Here is a 23,049-nt window from a genome sequence, read left to right on the forward strand (position 1 = left end):
TCTTGCTCAACCTCCTCCCAGCTGAAATGGGGTGGAGGGATAATAAAACTTACCTTGCAGGGTTGTTGTAAAGGGTCCCATCAAGATAATGGGATTTGCAAATGCTTTTGCACATTCAGAAAGCACCATCCAAATGCTAAGTATGATTGTTTTTTTCCAAGCAGTTTATCTGCTTCTGCCCTGTCATGTGTTCATTGTACTGTCACTATCTGGATAACTATGAAAAATTCTCAAGGACTCCCAAAGGGGTTGTCACCAGTTGAAAAGGGTGCAAATATTGCAAACCAGGCTCCATTTCCTGGGGGCTCTTTTCTGAAATATGTGTTTTCTCCTGTTGAGCATGTGTGTATCCTCACTGTATACACAGGTTGATGGTCTGTGCTGAATTTGTGAATAAATGTACTTACTGAGCAGTGGCATTGCTAGGGAGGTGTGGGCTGCACTGGGTGACGAGCACAGGGAGGTGACACCACTACTGGCCAAAATTTTTTAAATCTTGGTATTTTCGAATAATACCGTAATGTTATATAACATCTGATGCATAATTTCATGCAGAATGCAATGAAACAAACCACATTGAAATATATTTATCAAAAATTATAGCCAAAAAACCAGTGGGGCGGGATGATGGTGCATCACCACGCCCACTGCCCAGGGCATTGCCCCACACACTGCATGGGAGGAGGTCCATCATGGGGGTTACATGCTGGCCTTCTGCACTGCGTGACACAAAGCCAAGTGACACACCACTGTTACTGAGAATTACACAATTTTTTCCGCCTCACTTGTGAACTGAGTTTGTGAGCTGGGCTAACACGTCCTGTGTTTTGAAATGCTCCAAACATTCTGATTTGCAGAAGCCTGAGTAGTGACAATGAAATGTGTTAAAGTGTGGCCTTTAAAAATGAAAGCATGTTTTCTGAGCAACAAGAAAAAGGTATCTTTTAAAGCTAATATTTCCAAACATGTTTGGTTATATAACCAGACCATCTGGAAGTGGGCAGTGGCTTTCCCTTATTTGCTGAACGTAAAACTAGCATGATTGCTCTCCTAAAAATAATAATAATAATAATAATAATAATAATAATAATAATAATAATAAACACATTTACTGTTTAGTGAATCCCACTGAACTCAGTAGGATTTACTTCCACTTAAATGCACTTTGAGGTGTCCTGTATACCTATTTTGTTTTTTACTCAAAACTTCTGTACATAAGAGTTGTCTCACCTTTACATCCATTGTTCCAGTGTTAGGGAAGCTCATAAGAAGGCCATCTCCTCTGGTTAACCACAAGATTCTGCTTCAAAAGTACACTGTGCCTGATGATGGAGTTCCATTTAGCTATCAAAGCTGCTGGGCATCAATGATTACAGCGGTAATTGTTTGCTAAAGCCATCTGAAAACTAGCAGCCATCATTACATATTCCAATTGTGAATTCATAATAATTGGCCTGGTTCAGCTGTCAGATGGAGCCATGGTTTAATTCTGGTTCTAATGCAATGTTTGTGAGCCTTGAGCTTGTGTGCTTCTCCCGCCTTGACACATAAGTGGAGGAAGTTCTAAATGTCCAGTCTAATTTAGAACAAACCAAGATTTGCTGCTACTTCCAAACCTGGTGAGTCCTCGTTAACCAGAAGTTGCAGACAAACCAGATAGGAAACTATCATTACATCCTCTCTGCCGGAACCAGGCACCTCCTGCTCAGATGGAGGCATAGCTAAAACTGCAGTTGGCCCCTTCCCTATTCTTGATACTTATATACCACTTCTCAACAAGAATTAGTTTACAAAGTGGTTTATGTAGCTATGAGAGCCAGGATGGTATAGTGGTTCTGAACTAAGACCTGGAAGATTGAGGTTCAAATCTGCTTAGTTATGAACCTTCCTGGCTGACCTTAGCCCAGTCACTATCTCTCAGCCTAACTTAGCACATTGGGTTGTTGTGAGGACAAAAGGAAGGAAGGAACCATGTTGTAAACCACCCTGAGCTCCTTGAATGAAGCATAAAAATGTGAAAAATAAATGAACAACAGCACAATCTCACACAGGTTTACTCAGGAAAGTGTGCCTAGCATTACAACTTTCGTAAATGAATTCCTGCCCTGAAAGTTTCGCTATCTAAAAGAGACAAGAGCAACAACCACTGGAAAAGACGCCATGCTGGGGTGAAGAGCAACAAGACACCTCGTTGCCCAGTTAACAGGGGTATGGTCGGGAAACAATGTGGGTGGGAAAAGGAGGTGCATAAGAGGAGAAATCATCCTCTCCTTTTTGTTCCACCTTCCATGACATTTTGTCATGAAACTTTGCTTGCGTATATTAAGATTTTATGGTAATCCATGAAAGGTTGTGGCCACCTAGCAATTCCCAAATGGGACCCAAAACTACTACCAACAGACCTGTATATGGGTGCTATAGTGGAGGTAGCAATCCTATACACACTTTCCTGGGCGTAAGTCCCATTGAATACACTGGGACTTGGTTCTGAGCAGACATGCATAGGATTGTGCTGGGAAGAAAGGGATAGAGGGGAGTTGTGAGGCAGCTGCTGGAGCCTGAAATTTGGCTGCCTCTACTTCCAGGATGAAGAAGACCCCATGACATTCCTGTCAGGCTTCATGACACAGAAGTCCTTTCCAGAGCTGGCATTAACTTCCAATAAGTTGTTATGAAATGTGCCAGGTCAGAAATACACATGGCTAGACAATCTTATGTAGTGTTTGGCTTCTACACAGTAGTGTCTGCTTTGTGCCTCTGGCATAGAAAAGACGAGGAGCAGTCTCTAAAAATAGCAGACTGCAATTCTCAAGGCAATATTAAAACAAAATGATTATTTTGACCACAAATAGATTGAGGGCCCAGTCCTATCCAATTTTCTAGTGCCAATGCAGCTGTGACGCAGCCCGGAATAAGGGAACAAATGTTCCCTTACCTTGAGGAGACTTCTGTGACTGTCCCACAGTACAGGATGCAGTGTATCACCACTGGAAAGTTACTGTCTGTCACTATAGTTATAACCACTGCTCTTTGTCCAAGGTCAAGTTCAGTTCCAGGACATGACTAGATTTCTGTTATCAAAATAGGCTTCCTTTAAGACCTCAGTATGTAATTATGAGCAAAAGCCAAGAATCCATGAAACTGTCTGAGGTTCTGATAACAAGACTGAGAAATGAATGCAAAATTTAAGCCCATTATAACAGCTAGTTGTATCTGAAGAAAATGTGTTGCTCAGCAGCCTATTTTGCAGTGAAATTAGTTTCACTAGCATCAACCAGGTAAGGAAAAACTTCAAAACTTTTCACTTGATTAAGCATGTCTTTTCCTTGAGCATCCTCCCACCTAAAGAAATGCCAGCATAGAATAAATAGCAGTTGGATGGAACCACTAGTAGAGTCAGAGCATGTTAAATTGGTATATGGTCAATATGTAGCAAAGCATTTTTATTTATGCTCTACACCACAGCAGCAATTTTCAACCACCGTGCTGCAGCATACTGGTGTGCCGTGAATAGTCTGCAGGTATGCCAGGGGTGTTTGGGGGAGGGTGATTTATTAGAAGAGCCATTGGACAATGCAAGCCCCACACCACCAGTGCAGTGTGCCTTGCCAATTGCAAAAAAACTGATGGTGTGCCTTGATTACTTTAGCACCTTGTATGGAGTACAGAGCTGCCCCACCTTATTCTGCATCACCCCTGTAAACTTATACACGTTGGGAGGCCAGATGTGATGTGACACCCAGTAAGAGGGCTCAGGGTGAACAGAAGGGCTTTTTTGAGTGCAGAAATGCATGTTTTGGAGTTCTGCATGCTGAGCTCAGCCTCCTACTGCTGTTTGTTATGTGTTGTTCCTGGTCTTGCTGCCAGGTGGCAGGGGTCCAAGGGTCCCATGAGTACCAGCAGACACCACCTTAAGTACCACTGATTGTACCTGTTCCACTGGTTGAGAAACACTGATCTAGAGCCCAAGCCCATGTATGTCTACTATATACAACATTCTGTTCAAAGGGACTTATACCTGGGTACTCATAGGATTGCAGTGTTAGCCACCTACTACTAGATAGAATTAAACAAATGGAGAGAGAATTCCTTCCACCCCCACTTAAACATGACAGAGTCCTATTCCCCCCCCCCCAGCATACAGGCATAGGCACCATAATAGGTCATTATGGGGAATGGGAGGCTTGAGCACACCCTCCGTTTCCCCCATCCAGCCCATCCCCTCTGCTCAGTAAAAGAACATATTCTGAGACTGCACTACATAACCAAATGGAGAGTGCAGGCTGAAAAGGAATGTGAGGGTGTCCACAGACCCCCATAAACAGCTTACAGCCCAATCCTATCCACACTTTCCTGGGAGCAAGCCCCATTGACTCTAATGGGACTTACTTCTGAGTAGACACACCTAGGATTGGGCTGTGAGTGTGGTGTTCATGCAGGTATCTATTAATACTACAGGCATAGGACTCTTGCTTTCCTGAAGTGATCCCTTTAAATGCAAGTACTGCATCTGTAGTGGAATGGATTAAACTCATATATTTTAAAAGGGAACCATCTGATGGTTGCTTCTTTATATAAAATCCCTCAAAGTCTTTTTGTAAAAAAAAAAAAGTTTATTATCCACAAGGAAGAGCAATAGGAAAAATTAAATTGTTTTCCACATATTGTTTTCTTGAAACAGAGTCTACAAGGACATATTCAGCACCAACTAAAAAAAAAAGAAAAAAGAAAAAATATACAAATAGCCATTGAATATAATCTATAAAGCAAACATTAAATATTGCACTTGTTTCTCTAATATTTTGGATTTTACTTATTCTTTCCCAATTTTCTTTTAAATTAGGAGATTTTTTTTGAATACTGGACTACAGCTCTGAAACTCGTATTTTACAATGTCCAGAAATTGACCAATATTTTGTGAAATCGGAGATAACAGTAATGCCACACAAAATATCCTGTTTCTTGTAAAATCAATTGTTTAATAGTGTTTATAACTTTAAACCCAATCACAACTTTAATGTGATGCAGTGCCAATTGCTACAATATTGGTCAATCCTGCTTCAAATGGAAACTTCCATCATACTGTGATAAATGTAATGCTATGCATAACAATTGTTCCCTAGTTGGTTGAAACAAAAACAGCACAAAAAAACCCCACCAAAAAACCCACCAAATGCCCTTTTATGCCACTATCCCGTCAAAAATATTTGTTTAATCTTCTGCAGAAGAGGGACATTCACAAAATTGCTTAGCAAGATTTTAAAAAGTCCATCACTCAGTTTCCTTATTATCCAGTATATTAAGTTTGCTTGCTGCAGGCCAAACTCTAACCGAATCACTTAAAACGCGACTCATTTTTATACTGTTTATTTTTCACCCTGTAATTGTTCAAACATGAATTGTTGTCCATGTTTTCTTGAAGGCCACTTATGGACAAGCCTATCCTGTTTGTTATGAAGTCTCAACAGCAAGACAGAAATTAATCAGTGGAAGCTCATCCCAGACAAAGCAATCTTTAAACCAGCCAGATTATAAAGGATGGGGTTAACTGCAGCCATATGGTAGTTATTCTGCATTTAACTTCAGGGTGGCTACTTTTGGAAAACATCAGTTGCAAATCTCTTCTTGAAGAGTTGTGCATCAGTGTGCATCTTTAATGCCAAAGTCCTAGCTTGTGAAGCCCACACACCTATTACCTGGTAGTTCGTTCCTTATAATCTGTGCTAAACCCCATTGTGAATGCGCTACACTCAAAGTAATTCTCTGCCAATGAATTATGGCTCCTAATTTTACTATTCTGAATCAGAATGCTTTTGAAGAGAATATAATTTGAGCAGCACATATTGGGAAATCTTCTCTCAAATGATCCTCTTGTCCTTGAAAATATATCTACCATTTGAGAGACAATGTCCTTTGTTACTAACTAAACTACAAATTTTTTACACAAATCTGTGGTCATGGGATAATTATGAATAAAGATTAATTTGCTTTCCTCCTCTACCCAATGAGCTGTGAACTTCCCATGTGAACAGTACACAACTTTTCTCCAGTAACTCGTGGCTGATCTGTTTGTAACATGACTGAACTCTTCTTAACTGTGTGTAAAAGGATAGTAAGAAATGAGGATGGGTTCTTTGTGCATGTCCCTTTTCCAAGTCCCCCTTTTCAAACAAAACAACATAACAAAAAACAGGAAGAAAAAACTCAACAGTGCAACAAATAAAACACAAATAGCATTCGACATTTTGGCAAGTGATGAGTTCACCTGAGATTAAGTGATTTTAGGCAGTCTGTAACAAAATTCTTCTTTGTGGTAATAGTAGAAAGGCAACAAATCCTTAAAAGGAATCAAGAAGGTATACAATCTTGACAAAGACTCCTATTAGTTTCCTTCTGTTATTTTTCCCCCCTTACATATCTGTTGCTTATCTACTACAGTAGGCTGCAAAACATACAGCAAGGATTGGCTTGAAGGCATTTGATGTTGGTAATAAATCCACAACAGGATCCAAGCTGAAGAGGTGATACATGGATCAGTCTTACTGGGACAATTCTGAGCATGTGCATATGCAGGAAAAGTCCAGACTATATTGTTTGTTTTTCTAAATAAAAAAAGTCAGTGCATTTGTCATAGTTTTCAAAGCTTTCATTCGCTTCTTGTTGTGCGGACCACAAACAAGTTAGAAGGGGGTAACAACAGTCCAACGTAAATGAGAAAAAGCTGTAGTGACACTGAACCGCACAACGTAAGCATTGAGCATGTGCAAATTTTCAAATCAAAAGAGGAAGTCATCCCTCTTGCAACACGGTGAGTGTTTTGACACATGAGTGTAGACTATTAAGGCTGCTCTTAATATGTGCCAGTATACAACAGGGAGGGAAAGCTCAGATCTTCAAGCATGAAGAGCAGTCCTATGATGTTGCTGTAGGCTTCAAAAGCATGATCATAGGTTGTTTCGTTACTTCACCTTTTTCTTTTAGGCAAGAACTTCCTTTTAAAGTGTGTCTCCAAACGGGACACCTTTATCCTCAGCACGGCAAAAATACAACGCGGACCCAAGTCAGCTCTTCTTATGAAGCATTCCTTCAACGAGAGGGACAGGATGGTCTGTCATCCGAGGGCTGATCAGGGTTTGGGTCAATCTAGGTGGAAGAAAGTGAGAAAAAGGGATTAAGGCTTCCATCCTAAAAAGCTTTCTAAAACAATAATTAAAAAAAGAAATACGATTTCTTAAAATTAAATTTTGACTTAAAAAATGTTCAGAATTCCTTTACAGTTGTGTGTTTTGTTTAGTATGCATTTTTAGAAAATTGTGACCCCAATTAACATGGTCTCTGCTCACTTACACTTGAAAAAGCAGTCAGAAAAGAATTGAGAAAACAAAACTGAATTTGTGTCATTTTGTTTAGCACAGGTGTCTTATTACCAGTAAGTGTGGGCCAACCCCGAAAACCTGTTACATGGGATCCCAGCACAGCAAAGCTGATATACAGCATTTTGTGCACTGTTCCAGTCACACATATCTAGAAACTGAGATCACCACTAAATATTTTCTTCTTTAAAAACGCAAACTAATTCTCCAACTAAATGAGGTCTGCAAGACTGCTAACTATAAACCCAGCTGAGGTACTTTCAATTTAATGCAGTATAATTGTGTTGACTTCAGCTGAACTAAACCAGCTGAAGTACAGGTACATTCTATTTATCAGCTTTTGGACTGCAACATACATATCTATTATTATAGTAGCCTAGAGGTATTTATATTGAGATGGCAACATTACAATAAACAAAGAGCGGAAAAAGGTTGGCCATCTAACAAGTCAAAATATACTTTGTCACCTACGACATAGTAACCAAATTAGGTGCTGAAACATTAATTTACTAGCAGTGTAACAGAGAATTTTTGCTAATGAAAAGCAAAATAAAACAGTCCAATCTTGTCTAGGAAGTTAGTCATATTGATTTCAATGAAATCCAGGGCCCAATTATATCCAATTTTTCAGTGATGATGCAGCCCTGCAAATGGGGTGTGCACTGCATCCAGTGGTGAGGGGTGCAGTCACGGAGGCCTTCTCAAGGTAAGAGCATGTTTGTTTCCTGAATTGTAGCTGCATCAGTGCTGGAAAGTTAGATAGGACTGGGCCCTTACTTTCACAGAAGTATTTTGGCTGCTGTCCAAGTTAACGATTGTATTATTATGAAACAAATTCTAAGCAAAAGTAATGAATTATTTTGCCTCTTTCCTATGAAAGCTGACCTTCAACTTATTAACTATCAGTAGGACACTGCTATATTAAAAAGATGTACTATAATGATAATCTAAAATTAGATGTTAATATAAAAGAAAATCTGAGTTACAAAATTGTGAGAGATCTGGCTATCTAGACATTATGCAACAATTTTTTAATAGGTTCAATTTCAGTTGACAAAGAACTGACACATATGTGGCCTAGCAGAAAGTGGAGTGAAAGGGGAACCTGTGGAAGTCACATCCCCCCCCACCTATATCCCCCCCAAGGAAATGATCCAGAATGTTCTGGGACATACCCAAGGGAAGAATGCTGGTTCAGATATAGTCTTATTTTAAAGTGGAATGCAAAAACTTAACTGCTTGTAACCTTACCTCTGAATAAAGTGGTGGAGGCAGGAATCGGAACTCTTGGATGTAGGCAAATAATGGTCCTTGAAGTGCTCTTTCAAAGTCATCGCAAGCAGCTACAGGTGCTAGGCTGGACTGTCTTTGCTCCTCAGTGACCACTTCTGCATAGCTAGGAGGTGCTGAAGGGAAAAGTACACGCAGTTCGAACAATGTTCTTATGCATGTCAAAATATATATGACAAATATATTAAACTTTAGTTACTGTGATTTGCACAAGGTAGATATAAGAAAGGATCAGCTGCTGGTAATTTAGTTTTCATTATAATGAACAGTTTTGTTCATCGATGTCTGGACTTTCAAACCTTGCTTGGCCATAGTACATTGCCTTGCACACAACAATCTTTTAGTGGAAAGGAAGCTAACTACATACATTGTCACTTTCCCAAATTCAAGAAAAAAATGCCCACAAGAAATAAATAAATCAAGGGAAGAAATTTTTCCCCACAAGACCCTTTGGGCTACCGATGAAGTGAGCCAATGAAGACCCTACACACATTCTTGAACATCTGTGGATTGTTTGCAAACCTCTTCTAAACCTGCACAGATTTGGTGTTAGGGTCACCCTGATGGGCCTGTACCTCCCCTCAGTTGCAGTGATACTACAGAGATCTCTAGCAGATCATGCACCCTGTGCTGTTTGTTCAAGGGGATTATCTACCTGTATTAAAGATACTAATAGAATAACTGGCCTGTAAACACACACACGCAGAATCCTGAACAATATGGCATCTGTAAGGTCAAATTACCTTCGGGTCTTTCAGGCAGTGACAGACCAAGCCAGTTCATGTTCATGCTACATTGGCTGCTCACACTTGATGTTCTGCTGCCGAATGGATGTAAAGGAATAGTGCCGATGACAAGTGGTAAATTAAGAAACAAATCCATTGCACCTGGAATATCCACATAGACCTGAAAGTAAAGAAACAAGAAGGTATTAAAAACTGAATGCCTACACGTTCAGCAAGAAAGGGATATGTTTAATACCAAAAAGTTAAACACAGTTCTTACCATTAGAGAATATTCCACACGGATTATACTACAGTCAAGGATGGAGGGGGAAACTGGTGGAATTTTTAACTGTTTGCCATTCCAGGTTTCTGTCTTCCCTGACGATAGGGACTCCCCACGCAAGTTGGCCACAAGCTGCTTTACTTCCTTCATTTTTCCTTTGGCATAGAATGCCTGTGTTTGATAAATGGCAGCTTTTGGCACCACCATTCGGGAAGAGCAGTTCTCAATCTCCGCAAAGATTTGAATTGATTCACCTTGAACACAACAAAGAATATGCATGTTAGATAATAATAATAATAATAATATACAGTATTTATATACCGCCTTTCTTGGTCTTTATTCAAGACTTTATTCAAGGCGGTTTACACAGGCAGGCTTATTAAATCCACGCAGGGATTTTTACAAATTGAAAGAAGGTTCTCTCTTTCAAGAACCACCACATTCAAGGTGTTACACTCCGATCTGGTTTAACATTCTGGCCTCCATCCTCCCACGCTCCGAGCAGATGGAACAGCTCAGCTGCAGCTTGCCAGCTGCTTCAAGGTCGCACGGTGCCGGTGGCCTCGAACTGGCGACCTTGTGGATGTTAATCTTCAGGCAAATGGAGGCTCTACCCTCTAGACCAGACCTCCTTTCCATCATGTTAGATGGAAAATAAAAGGAGCTCCACGGACAATTCAGTTTTTATTAAGAACATAAGAACAGCCCTGCTGGATAAGGCCATAGGCCCATCTAGCCCAGCTTCTTGTATCTCAGTGGCCCACCAAATGCCTCAGGGAGCACACAAGACAACAAGAGACCTTGTTGTCATCCTTGTGCCATCCCTTGCATCTAGCCAACCGCTTCTACAACTGGTACTATTATGCTCCCTTAATCTCTGTAACAGTAAGAACATCCAACAAATGAAAAGGGTTGTTCCCTTTCACAAGTTCAGCCCCAACAAGGCAATGGGGCTCTGTGCAACCTCTATCCTATTCAAATAAAGGGACAAATTGATACTGATTGCAAATAATCTGAAATGTGCCATATATATAGCGCTTATTCTAATGTAGTTAGACAACACAAAGATGCACCTGCATATAGACCAACTGGTACCTACTGACACTTAATTCAGAACGACTGCAAGCCTAACCATGCTAAACACTCTTCCACAAGAATATGTGCTACATACCTGGGGTGTAGCCCTTCCTTTCAATTTTGGCACTTAAGGATATTGGGCCTGAGGTACAAAACCAGCAACAGAGAGTCTTTTCTTTTGTGCCTGCTTGGGGTGACTGAAAGAAAACAGAAGAAATATATTTACAATTACTTTTTTAGTTCAGTGAAAGTTACATGGCTTTACACATTTTGTAAGGATGTTTCCAGACAGCAGCTACTTCAGTAGTGGTAACCATCACCACAGACATGAAACAGAAAGTACTTTATAGGCGTTATCACATATGTGCAAGATGACTGCTGTTTTTCTTGTACTGGTTGTGGTAGTACATCTGGACTAACAGTAATCAGCACAGGTTATAGCAGAGATGACTGCCTGACTGTGGGTGCAATCCTAAGCTCTTATGTCAGTGCTTTCCAGCACTGGCATAGTGGTACCAATGGGACATATGCTGCATCCTGCACTCACGGAGGCCTCCTCAAAGTAAGGGAATATTTGTTCCCTTACCCCAGAGCTGCATTGCCCTTATGTCGGTGCTGGAAAGTACCAACATTAGGAGTTAGGATTGTGCCCTGTGTCAGTGAGCTGGTCATCACGATAGTGGTAGAAAAAAGACATCTGGAAGTATCCTAATATTACAGAACAGTGAGCCCGAGAGACAACTCTGTGTCTCTTACTGCATAATCCTATGCATGTCTACTTGGAAGTCAATTCCATTAATTCAGCAGAACTAACAGCCCAATCCCAACCACACTTTCCTGGGAGTAAGCCCCACTGACTTTAATAAGACTTACTTCTGAGTAGACATGCATAGGATTGGGCTGTTAGTGATGTGCCAGCCTGTGATATGCCTTCCTCTGCTCTTCTAGCCCGTGGATCTCCTAAAGCAGCCTTATGCAGATACAATGAAAGCAAACTATCTGTAGGAGTAAAGTGGTTGAGCTTTTCACGAATTCTGCCTCAACATTAGGGGGAAAAATTACCAGCTCTCTCTATAGTCCTCACACTCTTTAAATCAGTTTATTTGCAGTTAGGGAGGTTTATCCCTGTTGAAGATAACAGGGATAATGGCTCAGACCTACAAACCTCTGGGGTTTGATCCTAACTCTGTTTATTTGGACATAAGCTCTATGGAATTCAATGAGAATTACTTTCCAAATAAGTACTGTTTAGGACTGCAGTCCCTCCAATGAAGAACTGAAAGTTTCTAAGTTCCTGAATTAGGCCCCAACTCTAAACAAACTTGCAGTTCAATTCTCTGCATGTTTACTCAGAAGTAAGTCCCACAATGTGGGATACTTCAAAACTGTAATCCTATAGACACCTGGAAGTGAGTTCCACTCAGTACAGCAAAATGTATTCCATAGTAAGCTGTGGAACTTATTTTCAGACAGGTATACTAGATGGGTGGGGATAAACCCATCTAGGTGGAGATAAACCTCCTTGGTTTATAAGTCACAAAAGTGTGCTTAGGACCACTGCTTTACACACACTGTATTAATTGTAATTTAAACTGAATTATTATCCAGACATCTGAATTTAAACTTTACATATGAATGCCAAATACATTTATTAAAAACAAGATCTTGTGGCCCCAAAAGACTAAGAAATTTATTGTAGCATAAGCTCTTATGGACTAGAGTCCACATCATCACATGCATTATTAAAGTTTCTTTAAATTTCAGTGGGACTAACCTCCCTGAAATCCTGCAAACATTTAATCTAATGAGACCCCAATAAACATTTATTGTTTTAACTGAAGTGATCTTCCTCGTGGAATTTATGTTCAAATGCCAATACCTGCACTGGGACTGCTTCTGACACTAATATACAAAGCAATCCTACATCTAACCAAATCAGTGGAATAATCCCCCCTTGGAATCACTGGGGTTAAAGACTGTAGCCAAAGTCAGTGATATTCTTGTTGTTGCCCTATATGAAATAAAGACTAGGGGCCTTATCCTAAACTCACAAAAATGTATATAAATATTCTTATTTATTTTTGTGGGTTTTAGATGAGACCCCATATCTTCTCTGATAATATGACTTTTTTAGCCATAGATAAAAGAACCCTGTTTCAATGGACTTTTCTTTATGCGATCCATTTTCATATATTCAATTTAATTAGAAACCATGAATTAAAAATGGTTTTAGGTCAGATTTAAAGAATCTTATGGAGTCTTTAATACGTTATTACAATAAAAATTTTTATGGCAACATACAGAAGCTTGATCATTTCTCCCCACTTGAATAATGCACTGCAGTACAATCCTTTTTTTTAAACATTCGTTTTTTCAAGCTATGAAAATCTCAAGCTGAACTTTTTTTTAAAAAAAAATAGAACTGTTCTATTTGGAAGTTATGCTTTACTAGAACAGTTTAAAATATATTATTTTAAGAACAAACAGCTCCATAGAACTTCATTAAATAAGAATACAATATGCTACCACTTACTGGTTGCTAGTCATTATATTCTTATACTTTAAATATTTCATTGTACTTATTGTTACATGTTTTGATATTTCAAGGACCGTGTGTTGCTATTTTTTTATGCCAAAAACAAAGAATGAGCAATTCTGTCAATTCTTACCAGTAATGAAGGAGTGTTGATATCTATATGTTCAAAGACTGTAAATTCCTTCTTTAATTTTACTGGTAGAAGCCAAGGCCTGTGCAATTCTGCTTTCACCCAATAGCGCACACTGCCATGTCTGCCTTCAAATGAGGTAGCAAGTGGTCTGTGCAGGACACAAAGGTCAAAACTGAATAAATCTTTATTTTGTTCTTTAAACTTAAGTATACACTTAATTCAGGTCATAATTAATAAGTTGTACTGTACTGTTAATGCATCATAGTATATAATCAAGCGTAATTTGTTTGCAGGATTGTCATGTTCAATTAGTTTGGGAGAAATATCTCTGTAGTTAATTGCTCAATAGATCTATAGAATATGACCATGTTCGTACTGGAATTGCACTGTAATATGCTACAGGATACATTAACCTGATCCACAACCCAGCTAAGCTGAAGCAGTTAGATTTATACCATGTAAGTCCTATCGAAATGAATAGCAACTAAACTAAATGGCAACTAAATCCAAGTGTTCCAGCTTGATTGTATTGGGGACCAGTTCAAAAGATCTTTGTGTTACAAGAGGTCACTTTATAAACCTGGGAAAGGAAACATTCAATGTATTAAAATAAGTTGATGTCAACAAACTGCTTTAAAGTAGCTGACTTCCAAAGGGCACCAAGCCTAAATGTGAGCATTACTGAAGTCAACCAGGATATCTGTTCATTGATGTTCTCAAAACCATACTTAATGTCTGTAAGAGATGCTCCCTCCATGTCTGTAGTGCCTGGTTGCTTCTTAACATAGGTTATGCTTTCTTGTTCAGGAGTTATCAGGATAAATTTAGGTATGCAAAATTTTTCTAACCACTTTATCCTCATATACTGTATAAAACAGACTGCCTTTTAATGCAATTAAACAAAAGGAGCAGTTTTTTTTCCATACTCTGAGCTATAACTGAAGGCAAATAGGAGTTCTGTTTAAGCCAGAACAATGTCTTGCTATTAAGAAGGCACCTGGAATTAAAGTTATAAAGTCTTACTGTTTCATTCATTATAAAAGAACAATTATTTTCAGCCAACTGTCTAAACATCTAGTTATGCCTCTAAGAGACGTGCTCATTTAAGAACAATATAGTTAAAAATTGAACTAATGTTTTTGACGCTTGAGCATTATTCCCCTCTGGTCTGCAATATAGAGCAATGAGGTAATCCAACTTTTTCTTATACTTGTTCGCTCCATTTGAGGGCTACCTTTCCATAAGCTGCATTGTATTTACAAAACTGCTCCAGATGCAACCTTTCTTCAAAGAGACTTTTTGCCCCCAAGTTTCATCAGTTAACATAGTTATCTCCAAGTCAATCAAACTCCAAAAATAGAGTTTTCAAAAATAATTATGTTCTAGCTGTAGAAAATGTAAATTGTGTCACTTTGCCTTTTTAGGAAAGGAAGCCTATATGATGCTGAACCCTTGTGAATCTTACAGAGGCAGAAAAACCTATAGACACTCAGAATAAGGCTCTGCATAAGCTTCTAAGCGTGAAACACTGAAGCAGTAACTGCATTGTACTGTTGCAAGGTTTTCTATCTTGCTTATCTCATCCAACTCTTTATGGAAATCTGTCCCTTTCTGACTTTTCCCCTTCCTAGGCCACACAAATCACCTTTTTCCCATCAAGATATATTTTACATACATGAATCAAACTGATAATGTGTTAAACTCTATGAGTATATAAAATAACAGTTATTTTGTCCTGACTTCCAGATTTGAACTTATCACCTTGAACATATTTTGAGAACTGCCTCATATTTTATTTCCTATTTCTGGAAAACATCCAAATTATTGTGTTTGTTTTTTTAAAGTCATGAAGGTTGTATTCACCTTCCTTTGACCTAATACTTAACTGTAGCTTCTGAAGATAATCACTGTCTTTCAAATGTAGAGCCACTGTTTTCATTTAATATTTCGGTAGTAGTTGCTCTATCCCATTTTGTTCTGATTTATGCCTTCCTGGCAGATCTGTTTCAACATGTTCAATTGAAGCATCGTCAGCTATACAGCTCTCTACACCCTGAATTCAACAGGGAGTCATACCAGCAGCTCTAAAAGGACTTAATGATGAGTCCTTTATTTCACATTTGTAACACACAAAATAGGTCATGGGTGGATCAAATGAAACATTATCCATGTGCAACAGGTTTTAAAATGGAATGACTGACAGAAGGGCAATAGCTGGTCCCATTTTTCATGTACTGGCTTTGACTAAAAGCAACCTCTGAATAATTTCTTAGGATAATGCCCCTGTAGCATGTTCTAGTGCAATCTCTGTGACCATTGAAAAGGGTTTTTTCTTTCTTTATACCACTTACACTTCAATGTGTAAGTTCTGTTTTCTGATTCCTTGCCAATATGTTTTTGGATGGTTTGACAGGTAGCCCAAGCATCATGTTATACTTACGTCTGTGGAAGCTCAAAGCTGAATGCATATTCATGCCGTCCTGAATGAATGATGTGGAGGCCTTCTTCAGAATTGTCATCATCTAGGAGGGAAAAACCCAATATGCTATTCCACCTGTAAACATTGTACACATATCACAATATATTAAACAAAGTGATTTACGACAAATGGCTTTAGTATTACTGTTATTATTAAAGGGGAGGAGCAAAACTGCATACCATACCCCTCACTTGTGTAGCTTCGCTGACTTTAATGCCTTTTTATATCAGTAACTGAGCCATGGTCAAGTCTCAAGAAAATGTTTTGCATGCGTCTAATTCTTTTTATATTTTTAATTTCAGAGGTTGGTATTCATTGCTGTGTCTCTTTCTGCTCCAGTCCAAATTGCTCCTGGGGGAAAGGACTGTATTATTTTAGTGGGGTTTCCTTTAAAATATTAAAAAGTACCCTATACTAGATTAACCAATATTCAAAAGAAATAACACTGTACCAATAAAACAAATTTATCATTTATTTTCTAATCAAATCTTTATGAAGGAGCATTAGAAACACAGTAAAATATACAGCTCCATGTCAATTTTAGAACATTTTGAAATGATCCAATAAGCAATTAAGGGTGTGATGAGTTGCCGAGTTCCAAATAATTGGCAATCTCTTAAAAAATTGTTCTAATTTGATTCTCCCTGGGTAGGAGGGAAGATCTAAAGTTCATTTTAAAGGGGTGACCTTCCCTGTCTTTCTGATTCCAAGATATATTCTAAAATATCCAAGCTGACTTGTAGAGAATTTCTTATAAAACTAAGGTTGCAATCCTAACCACTTTCCTGAAAGTAAGCCCCATTGAACAAAATAGGACTTACTTCTGAGTAGACCTGGTTAGGATTGTGCCCTAAGAAAATGCTGTCTTCCTCAAGAAGGGAGTGTAAAGGAACATTCTTTTTAGGGAAGAAGAATACACTTGAGAAGTTGTGGCAACAAATAACATTAATGAGGCTAAAATCTGGTGGTGTGCACATAGTACGAATGCCCTTGAAATTATACAGGCAAAGAGCACACATTTCAGCTGAGGGAAATTAAAGTCACTGTATTGTAAAGGAGAATATGAGGTAGGTAAATGTGCAGGGTTTCTCACAAGGTTTTTTACTGATATAAACTAAAATCAAATTGCCAGCAAAATGGCAAACCCAAGTAATCTATGTGAATGTGAGATAGATTCAGGCAAGTCTTGGCTACACCAATTTTTGCAGTAAATCCTCTTTAAAATTGTGTGTGTGTGTTTATGTGCATGTATATATAAATATATGTGTGTGCATGTGCATATATACATATGTGTGTGCACATATACATGTGTGTGTGTTTATGTGTGCGTGTGGCTTCTTGTCTCTTTGTTTTACACTGGTATTTGGTTCCATTCTATTGGTTTTAAATCTTCTCTTCCTTTCCTTCTTCCCCCTTCTTTTCCTTTCTGCCAGCTCAGCAGTTTCCCTTCAGCCCCAGCAAAGAGCAGCAGCAGCCAAGCTGTGGTAAACAAGTGCTGAGCTGTCAATCAACAGACTAGGCTCGAGCAGGAGAGGACCGGCCTAAACCGGCGGCGAGCAGATCCCCAGCCAGCCTCTCTCATATGCATACAGTATACATTGCACTCCCCAGCCAGCCAGCCAGCATGTTTGCTCAGCACTGCGCAAGCTAACTTGCTAGTCGTAGGCGTGATGGGTGGAGGGAATGAGAGGACAGAAGCCGCTCCTTTCCCTTCGGCTTCCGGTCTCCCCACAGTGGTGGCATGGCACGCTTGGGCAATTCCCTTTGGGCTGCCCAGTTGGAACGTGACCAAAGTCTCCGGCCACTCGCCACAGTTGACCTGCCCAGCCCACAGGTGTACACATTTGATCCCTGTTGCGTACACGTAACGGGACAGAAAGACTGCGCAGGAAAGGCACATGTTCCTCTTGCAAAACGGCACCCAGCTAAATACACACTTATGGCGAGGGTGACCAGATGCAAAGGGGGACCTTTACCCTTTGCCTATACCTTTAACCATTGTACAGGAGAGGGAATTTCGGTAGGTGCAGCTCAACATGGAAGGGTTTAAAAAGCACCCAGCTAAATACACACACCCTCATGGCGACAGCAGCAAGCAGAATCCCCAACTAAGCGCCATGCAGGAATCCAAGCTCCACACTATGCACATTAAATTTTGTGGCTTGCAACCAAGGAGAAACCCATCGCATCCCTAGTGGGGAAAGCCCAAGTTCTGCATTAAGAGATCAGTATTGACAGAATATCTGGCAACGTCCTCCCTCTCGCTTGCAGACCTGCAACTGTTTAGAATGCAGACGTGAATCTAGGCAGACACCCACATTTGGCAAGCCTCATCTTTTGCAGAGAGGGGTACCCACCACAACCGGAGTAACTCTGCATGGGTTTGGGCTGGAAGCACTTTCCTGGCTGCAGATAGTGTTATATGACAACGTACGCTTTTGCGTGCTCAACTTTTAAAGGGGGTTCACAGAAGCAATAAGGTGCCTAGAACTGCTCAGCTGCAAAGCTTTCTGTTGTAACTATATCCAATGGTTTTTAAGCTCCAAAAGCTCCAACCTGTTTGTTACTACTGTATAACCAAGCTGTGGCCCCGTGTGGATTAAGCCTGGCCAGGGGAGGTAGAAATCTGCCTTCCCAGCAGCAAACTGACTCTTTGCTTGTATGTGAGTGCACAGCGCTCCACTGTCTCATGCTGATGGGATCCACATGTTCATCTCTAGCCTGTTTCTGTGCAGTCATGAATGAATAGACATGACAGCAACCAGACCGGGTCAACCCCGTTTTAGACTGTGCCACCTTATGCACACTTAGGAGCAAGTTCCACTGAATTGTATGAAGGTCCAAAAGAATAGGTAAGATATGGGGGCAGGAGGACCCCCACCATTATTTAGTGGGCCAGGGCCTGGTTTTCCCCGATTTCAAGTTGCATCCATATCTAGGGTTACCAAGGGGAACAGTGTTGATACCGTTAACCAATGTATAGAAGAGGGAATTTTGGCAGGTGCAGCCCTTCCACAACAGGCTCCGGCTTTGTGTTTGGTAACCCTACCCCTATTGTCATCTGAAAGCGGACGAAGGGACAAGATGCTTGCAATTCCATCTCTTTTCATGCAAGCATTGCAGGGTCTGCGCTAAACAGCAGCCAAGGGGACCAAGAGTCCACAGAACCACTAGCAGAAAGCGGCTTTCCTACAGCAGTGCGTGCTGCTTGCAAAGCACCCTGGAACGCTCCAGGAACTAGATTAAACCTGCATCCTAATCTCTCTCGCCCACCCCACTCACTCCCTTTGGGCTCACCCACCTCCCAATCAAGGGCTGGCATTGCCTTAGCAACAGGCTAACAAACCCCAGTGGCCCAATGACTGTGCGAGCATGAGGCGTGCCTTTCTGCGAGCAGGCTAGGCTGAGCAGCTGCTACTGACTGGTTGGCTGGCACAGTTAAGTCATTGAAACTCCTCTCTGCCTGCTTGACTTGGCACTGGGGCTGCACAGTCAAGCAAAGCGCTCGCCTGTCTATGGTGGCAGGGAGGAGAAAGGTGAATGAGCCTGGCACTTCACTGGAGGGGAAGCATTTAGTACATTCAAGGCCGCTTGTCTATAATGACTCTCTAAAGCTGAGGTCAACCTCTTTTCTTTTTTCCAAATAAAGGCACAGAAAGATCACTGGGGCTTACAGGATGCAGTTAGAATATTAACAGGTGCAAAATCAATTCTGCTCTCTGCAAAAGGCACCAACTGTAGTTGCTCATAGAGGCTGCACCCTAGCCACACTTACCTGGGAGTAAGCCCCTATTGACTATAATGGGGCTTACTTCTGAGCAGATATGCATAGGATTGGGCTCTTAATTTGCAACTCTTTCAAAAAGACTGGGTTGTTTTTTTTTTGTATTCTTGGCAATACAATTGTATTGAAAGAATTGTATTCTTTCAATTCAACTGCAAATATTAGCACTTTGTACAACTGATGAATTCAATAGCTGCCTATTCTAATAGGACTTCATAATGCACATTGCACCGCATTGTTGGGTGGTGGAAGCAATGGCATATAGATTGTATAACTTCCTTGCTGAATTAACAAAACAAATGATCATGAAGCTGGGATATGTCTGCAAAAGTCCTTCCCCCCCCCCCCCATATGCAGTAAATCTGCTGCAGGTAGATGTGCACTTAAAAAAAAGAGCAAGCCAAAATTACATAACCAGTTTTAACATTTTCTTGTGCTAGGAATTAAGTCATCGCCACCACCTGACGCGCAGAACCAATCTGCTGAAAGGAGGAAGCACACCCCCTCCCTTCTCTCTAGAACTGGTCCCAAACAGGATTGAACCGCTTCTAACAAAGGGTGGAAACTTCAGAAAAACAACCTTAGAGTCTGCTATACTTCCACATTAGTACCATTTCAACAATAGATTAAGAAGCCTGAAGATCAATTCATCCCATTATGTTTTGCCCCTCCAGTTTCCTAGCCCAATGCCTCTCTCTGCACAGAATTCTTTGCACTGACACTGTAGATTTCATTGAGTGCAGCGCTCCAAGTTAGAAAGAAGATGCTCCATTCAAGAATGGGTTGGGATAAAGGGGTGGGGGGGGGTCCTCCCCTTCCAATGCACAGCCCCACATCTGCCTCAAGAAAGAAGCAAAAGATCCTGCTTTAAAGATCACCACTCATTGATCAACTTTCTGGAGCTTCACTAAAAGGGAATGTGGACCTGCACGTGGGGTGCTGAAAGCAAGTGTCAAAATACACCGCAGGGAACCCTTTCTCTGTGCATGATTCTTCATCACCACCCATCATCTGAAAAGCCAGAACTTATACATAGATCTCTTTTTTAAAAAGTAATTATTTTAGCGGCATCCAATGCAAAAAAACAACAACAAATAAACCCCATTGAACAAAAATAATCCTTATACACTGAATGAAAGGGTCTTGGTGAAAGAGCAGAGAGTTGGAGAAAGTCCTGCCTGAACAGAAGCACTTTGCAGATGCACCATGATCACCCTAATAAGGGGGCATCTTCCACATTCATGTTGTGGATTTAAATAGCTATGCATGGGAAGCTGCCATCCTCACAGCCTGCTTGCCCAGGGAATAAGTTCCATTACACCCAGTGGGGCTTCCTTCTGAGTAAACCATGCTTGGGCCAGCACTGCAGTCGTCCAGGGATGGAGACTGCGAGCCCAATCCTAGGCACGTCTATTCAGAAGCAAGTCCCATTATAGCCAATGGGACTTACTCCCGGGAAAGCGTGGATAGGATTGTAGCCTGCCCATGGATTCTGACCATAGCAAAACTGCATTCCAACATCATTCTAAAGGGAATGGATGCAAAATTCAAGACTCACCTCTTTCGTGCCCAATTAAGATATCCTTATGGTTGAAATATTCGACTTCTTCAGTGTAATTCTGTGTGTAGGCAGTGTTGGATCCAGCATTTCTCGATTCAGTCCAGCGTACTTTTGCATGTCCTCTTGCATGGATTTTGAGCGATTTGACTCTGATTTCCCCAGTCACTTCTAAATTCACCCTTCCTGAGACTGTGTCCCCGCTAGAATAGACGGGGACATTGCTGTCATTAAGACAGTCAAAGCTTATGGTCAAACTCTTCACCTTCCCCAGCACCATGATGTTGTTTTATTTTTTAATTACAAAGTCTATAAAAATATACTGTAAGAAAAAAGAGGGAAGGAGGAAGAAAAAAAGTCAAGATCTCATCTAAAAATGTGATCTTCACTTGCCACTGATCAAGTTCTCTGCCCTGCTAGGAAAAAAAAAAAGATTTGCAGGCAGGATCAGTGCATTCCCTGCAAGCGCTCCATTGAGGCTGCTTCAAAAGTAGCAACGCTCGATGCGGTGCACAGCTGCTCTCCAGCTCTGTGGTCTCCTTACAAAGACAAGCTCTCTGCTGCTGCCAGCTCACTTTAAGAAGAGCTTTGTGAAAAACAACCTCAGTGCGCAGGCGTGGTGCTGGTGCTCCTTTCTCCCCCCTCCACCCTGTACAGTAGGTGTAACAGAGCAGCTCACTTGCCTGATGGCAAGCAAAGGTGTTGTGGTCGCCTTGCGCGCCCCTTTCCCTGCACTGAAAACGGGCCTGTGCACCAGGAAGGCGTTGCACAGGCTGCAGAGCACCAGCCCGGGCACGTTGCAAGGGAGCTGCCCCTGGACTGGGGAAGCTCAAGATTGCAAACGACACAAAAGCCTCCCAGCCTTGTCTATACCGGCTGGGGCTGGAATGGAGCGGAAGGGCTTAAAGGAGGCAGGGACAGCTGTCTTCCCAGGGCTGTGCTGGAGCGTGCAAGGCAAGATGTCGTTTTGCACAGGCAGAGAGCTGCTTTTTTGCTTTCTTCCAAAAACCCCTTCATGAACCAGGAATAAAATAAACTGGGAAGCCAGGAAGGGGGTGAGCATCACCCCCCAAAGGGAGGTTTAGGACCACCAGACACAGAATTCCTTTGCTTTGCCCTCTGCTTAGATCAGACATTATGTTGGAATTAAAAAGAAAGCAATGCTGTTTTTCAACGCAATGAATTATATGAAAATAATTCTTTGGAGGAAGGAGAGAGTTTGGGGGGGGGGGTACCATGAAACATACCTGCAAATAATGATCAGATTTGCTGTAGAAAGGAAATGCTTTCCTTAAAGTTCTGGAGGTGGCTTTGCTATGGAAACTTGTGCTGTTACAGAATCCTGACCCTTCAGGACGTGTGTTGAACATATTGTAAGCATCTATTATTATTATTATTATTATTATTATTATTATTATTATTATTATTATTGCTTTAAATGAAAAGTTCACAAAGTGATTTACAGAGAAAAAACAACAACAACTAATAGCTCCCTGTCCCAAAAGGGCTCACAATGTAAAAAGATGCAAAAGAACACCAGCAGGCAGCCTCTAGAAGACACTGCTGGGGTGAGGAGGGCGAGTTACTCTGCCCCTGCTAAATAAAAAAGGAGCACCCACTTGAAAAAGTGCCTCCTATGCAGTTAGCAGGGGTTATCCATCCAACCATCATTACAGTTTTTCTGTCCATTGCAGTCTTCAAAAATCTTAGTGCATTGGACACCTAAACAGATTTGATGTGCTTAGGTTACTTTAAAAAAAATTACAGTGCAATACTATGGGTTTACTCAAAAGTAGACTCCACCTTGTTTG

At 40.8% G+C, this 23,049-nt stretch overlaps 1 protein-coding gene across 1 annotated transcript; it reads right to left on the bottom strand.

Annotated features, from left to right (window-relative positions):
• Positions 1-4,624: 4,624 nt before the first annotated feature.
• On the bottom strand, positions 4,625-22,060 carry ARRDC3 (arrestin domain containing 3). The gene is made up of 8 exons (XM_066614733.1): positions 21,239-22,060; positions 15,858-15,939; positions 13,418-13,565; positions 10,843-10,945; positions 9,669-9,925; positions 9,407-9,569; positions 8,625-8,779; positions 4,625-7,143 (listed from the first exon to the last, which is right to left on the bottom strand). The coding sequence occupies exons 1-8, from the start codon at positions 21,516-21,518 to the stop codon at positions 7,087-7,089; spliced, it is 1,245 nt and encodes a 414-aa protein (XP_066470830.1). The 5' UTR covers positions 21,519-22,060; the 3' UTR covers positions 4,625-7,086.
• Positions 22,061-23,049: the final 989 nt, after the last annotated feature.

The sequence above is a fragment of the Tiliqua scincoides genome, chromosome 2 (genome assembly GCF_035046505.1).
Source record: "Tiliqua scincoides isolate rTilSci1 chromosome 2, rTilSci1.hap2, whole genome shotgun sequence".
In the NCBI taxonomy this organism is placed as follows: Eukaryota; Metazoa; Chordata; class Lepidosauria; order Squamata; family Scincidae; genus Tiliqua; species Tiliqua scincoides.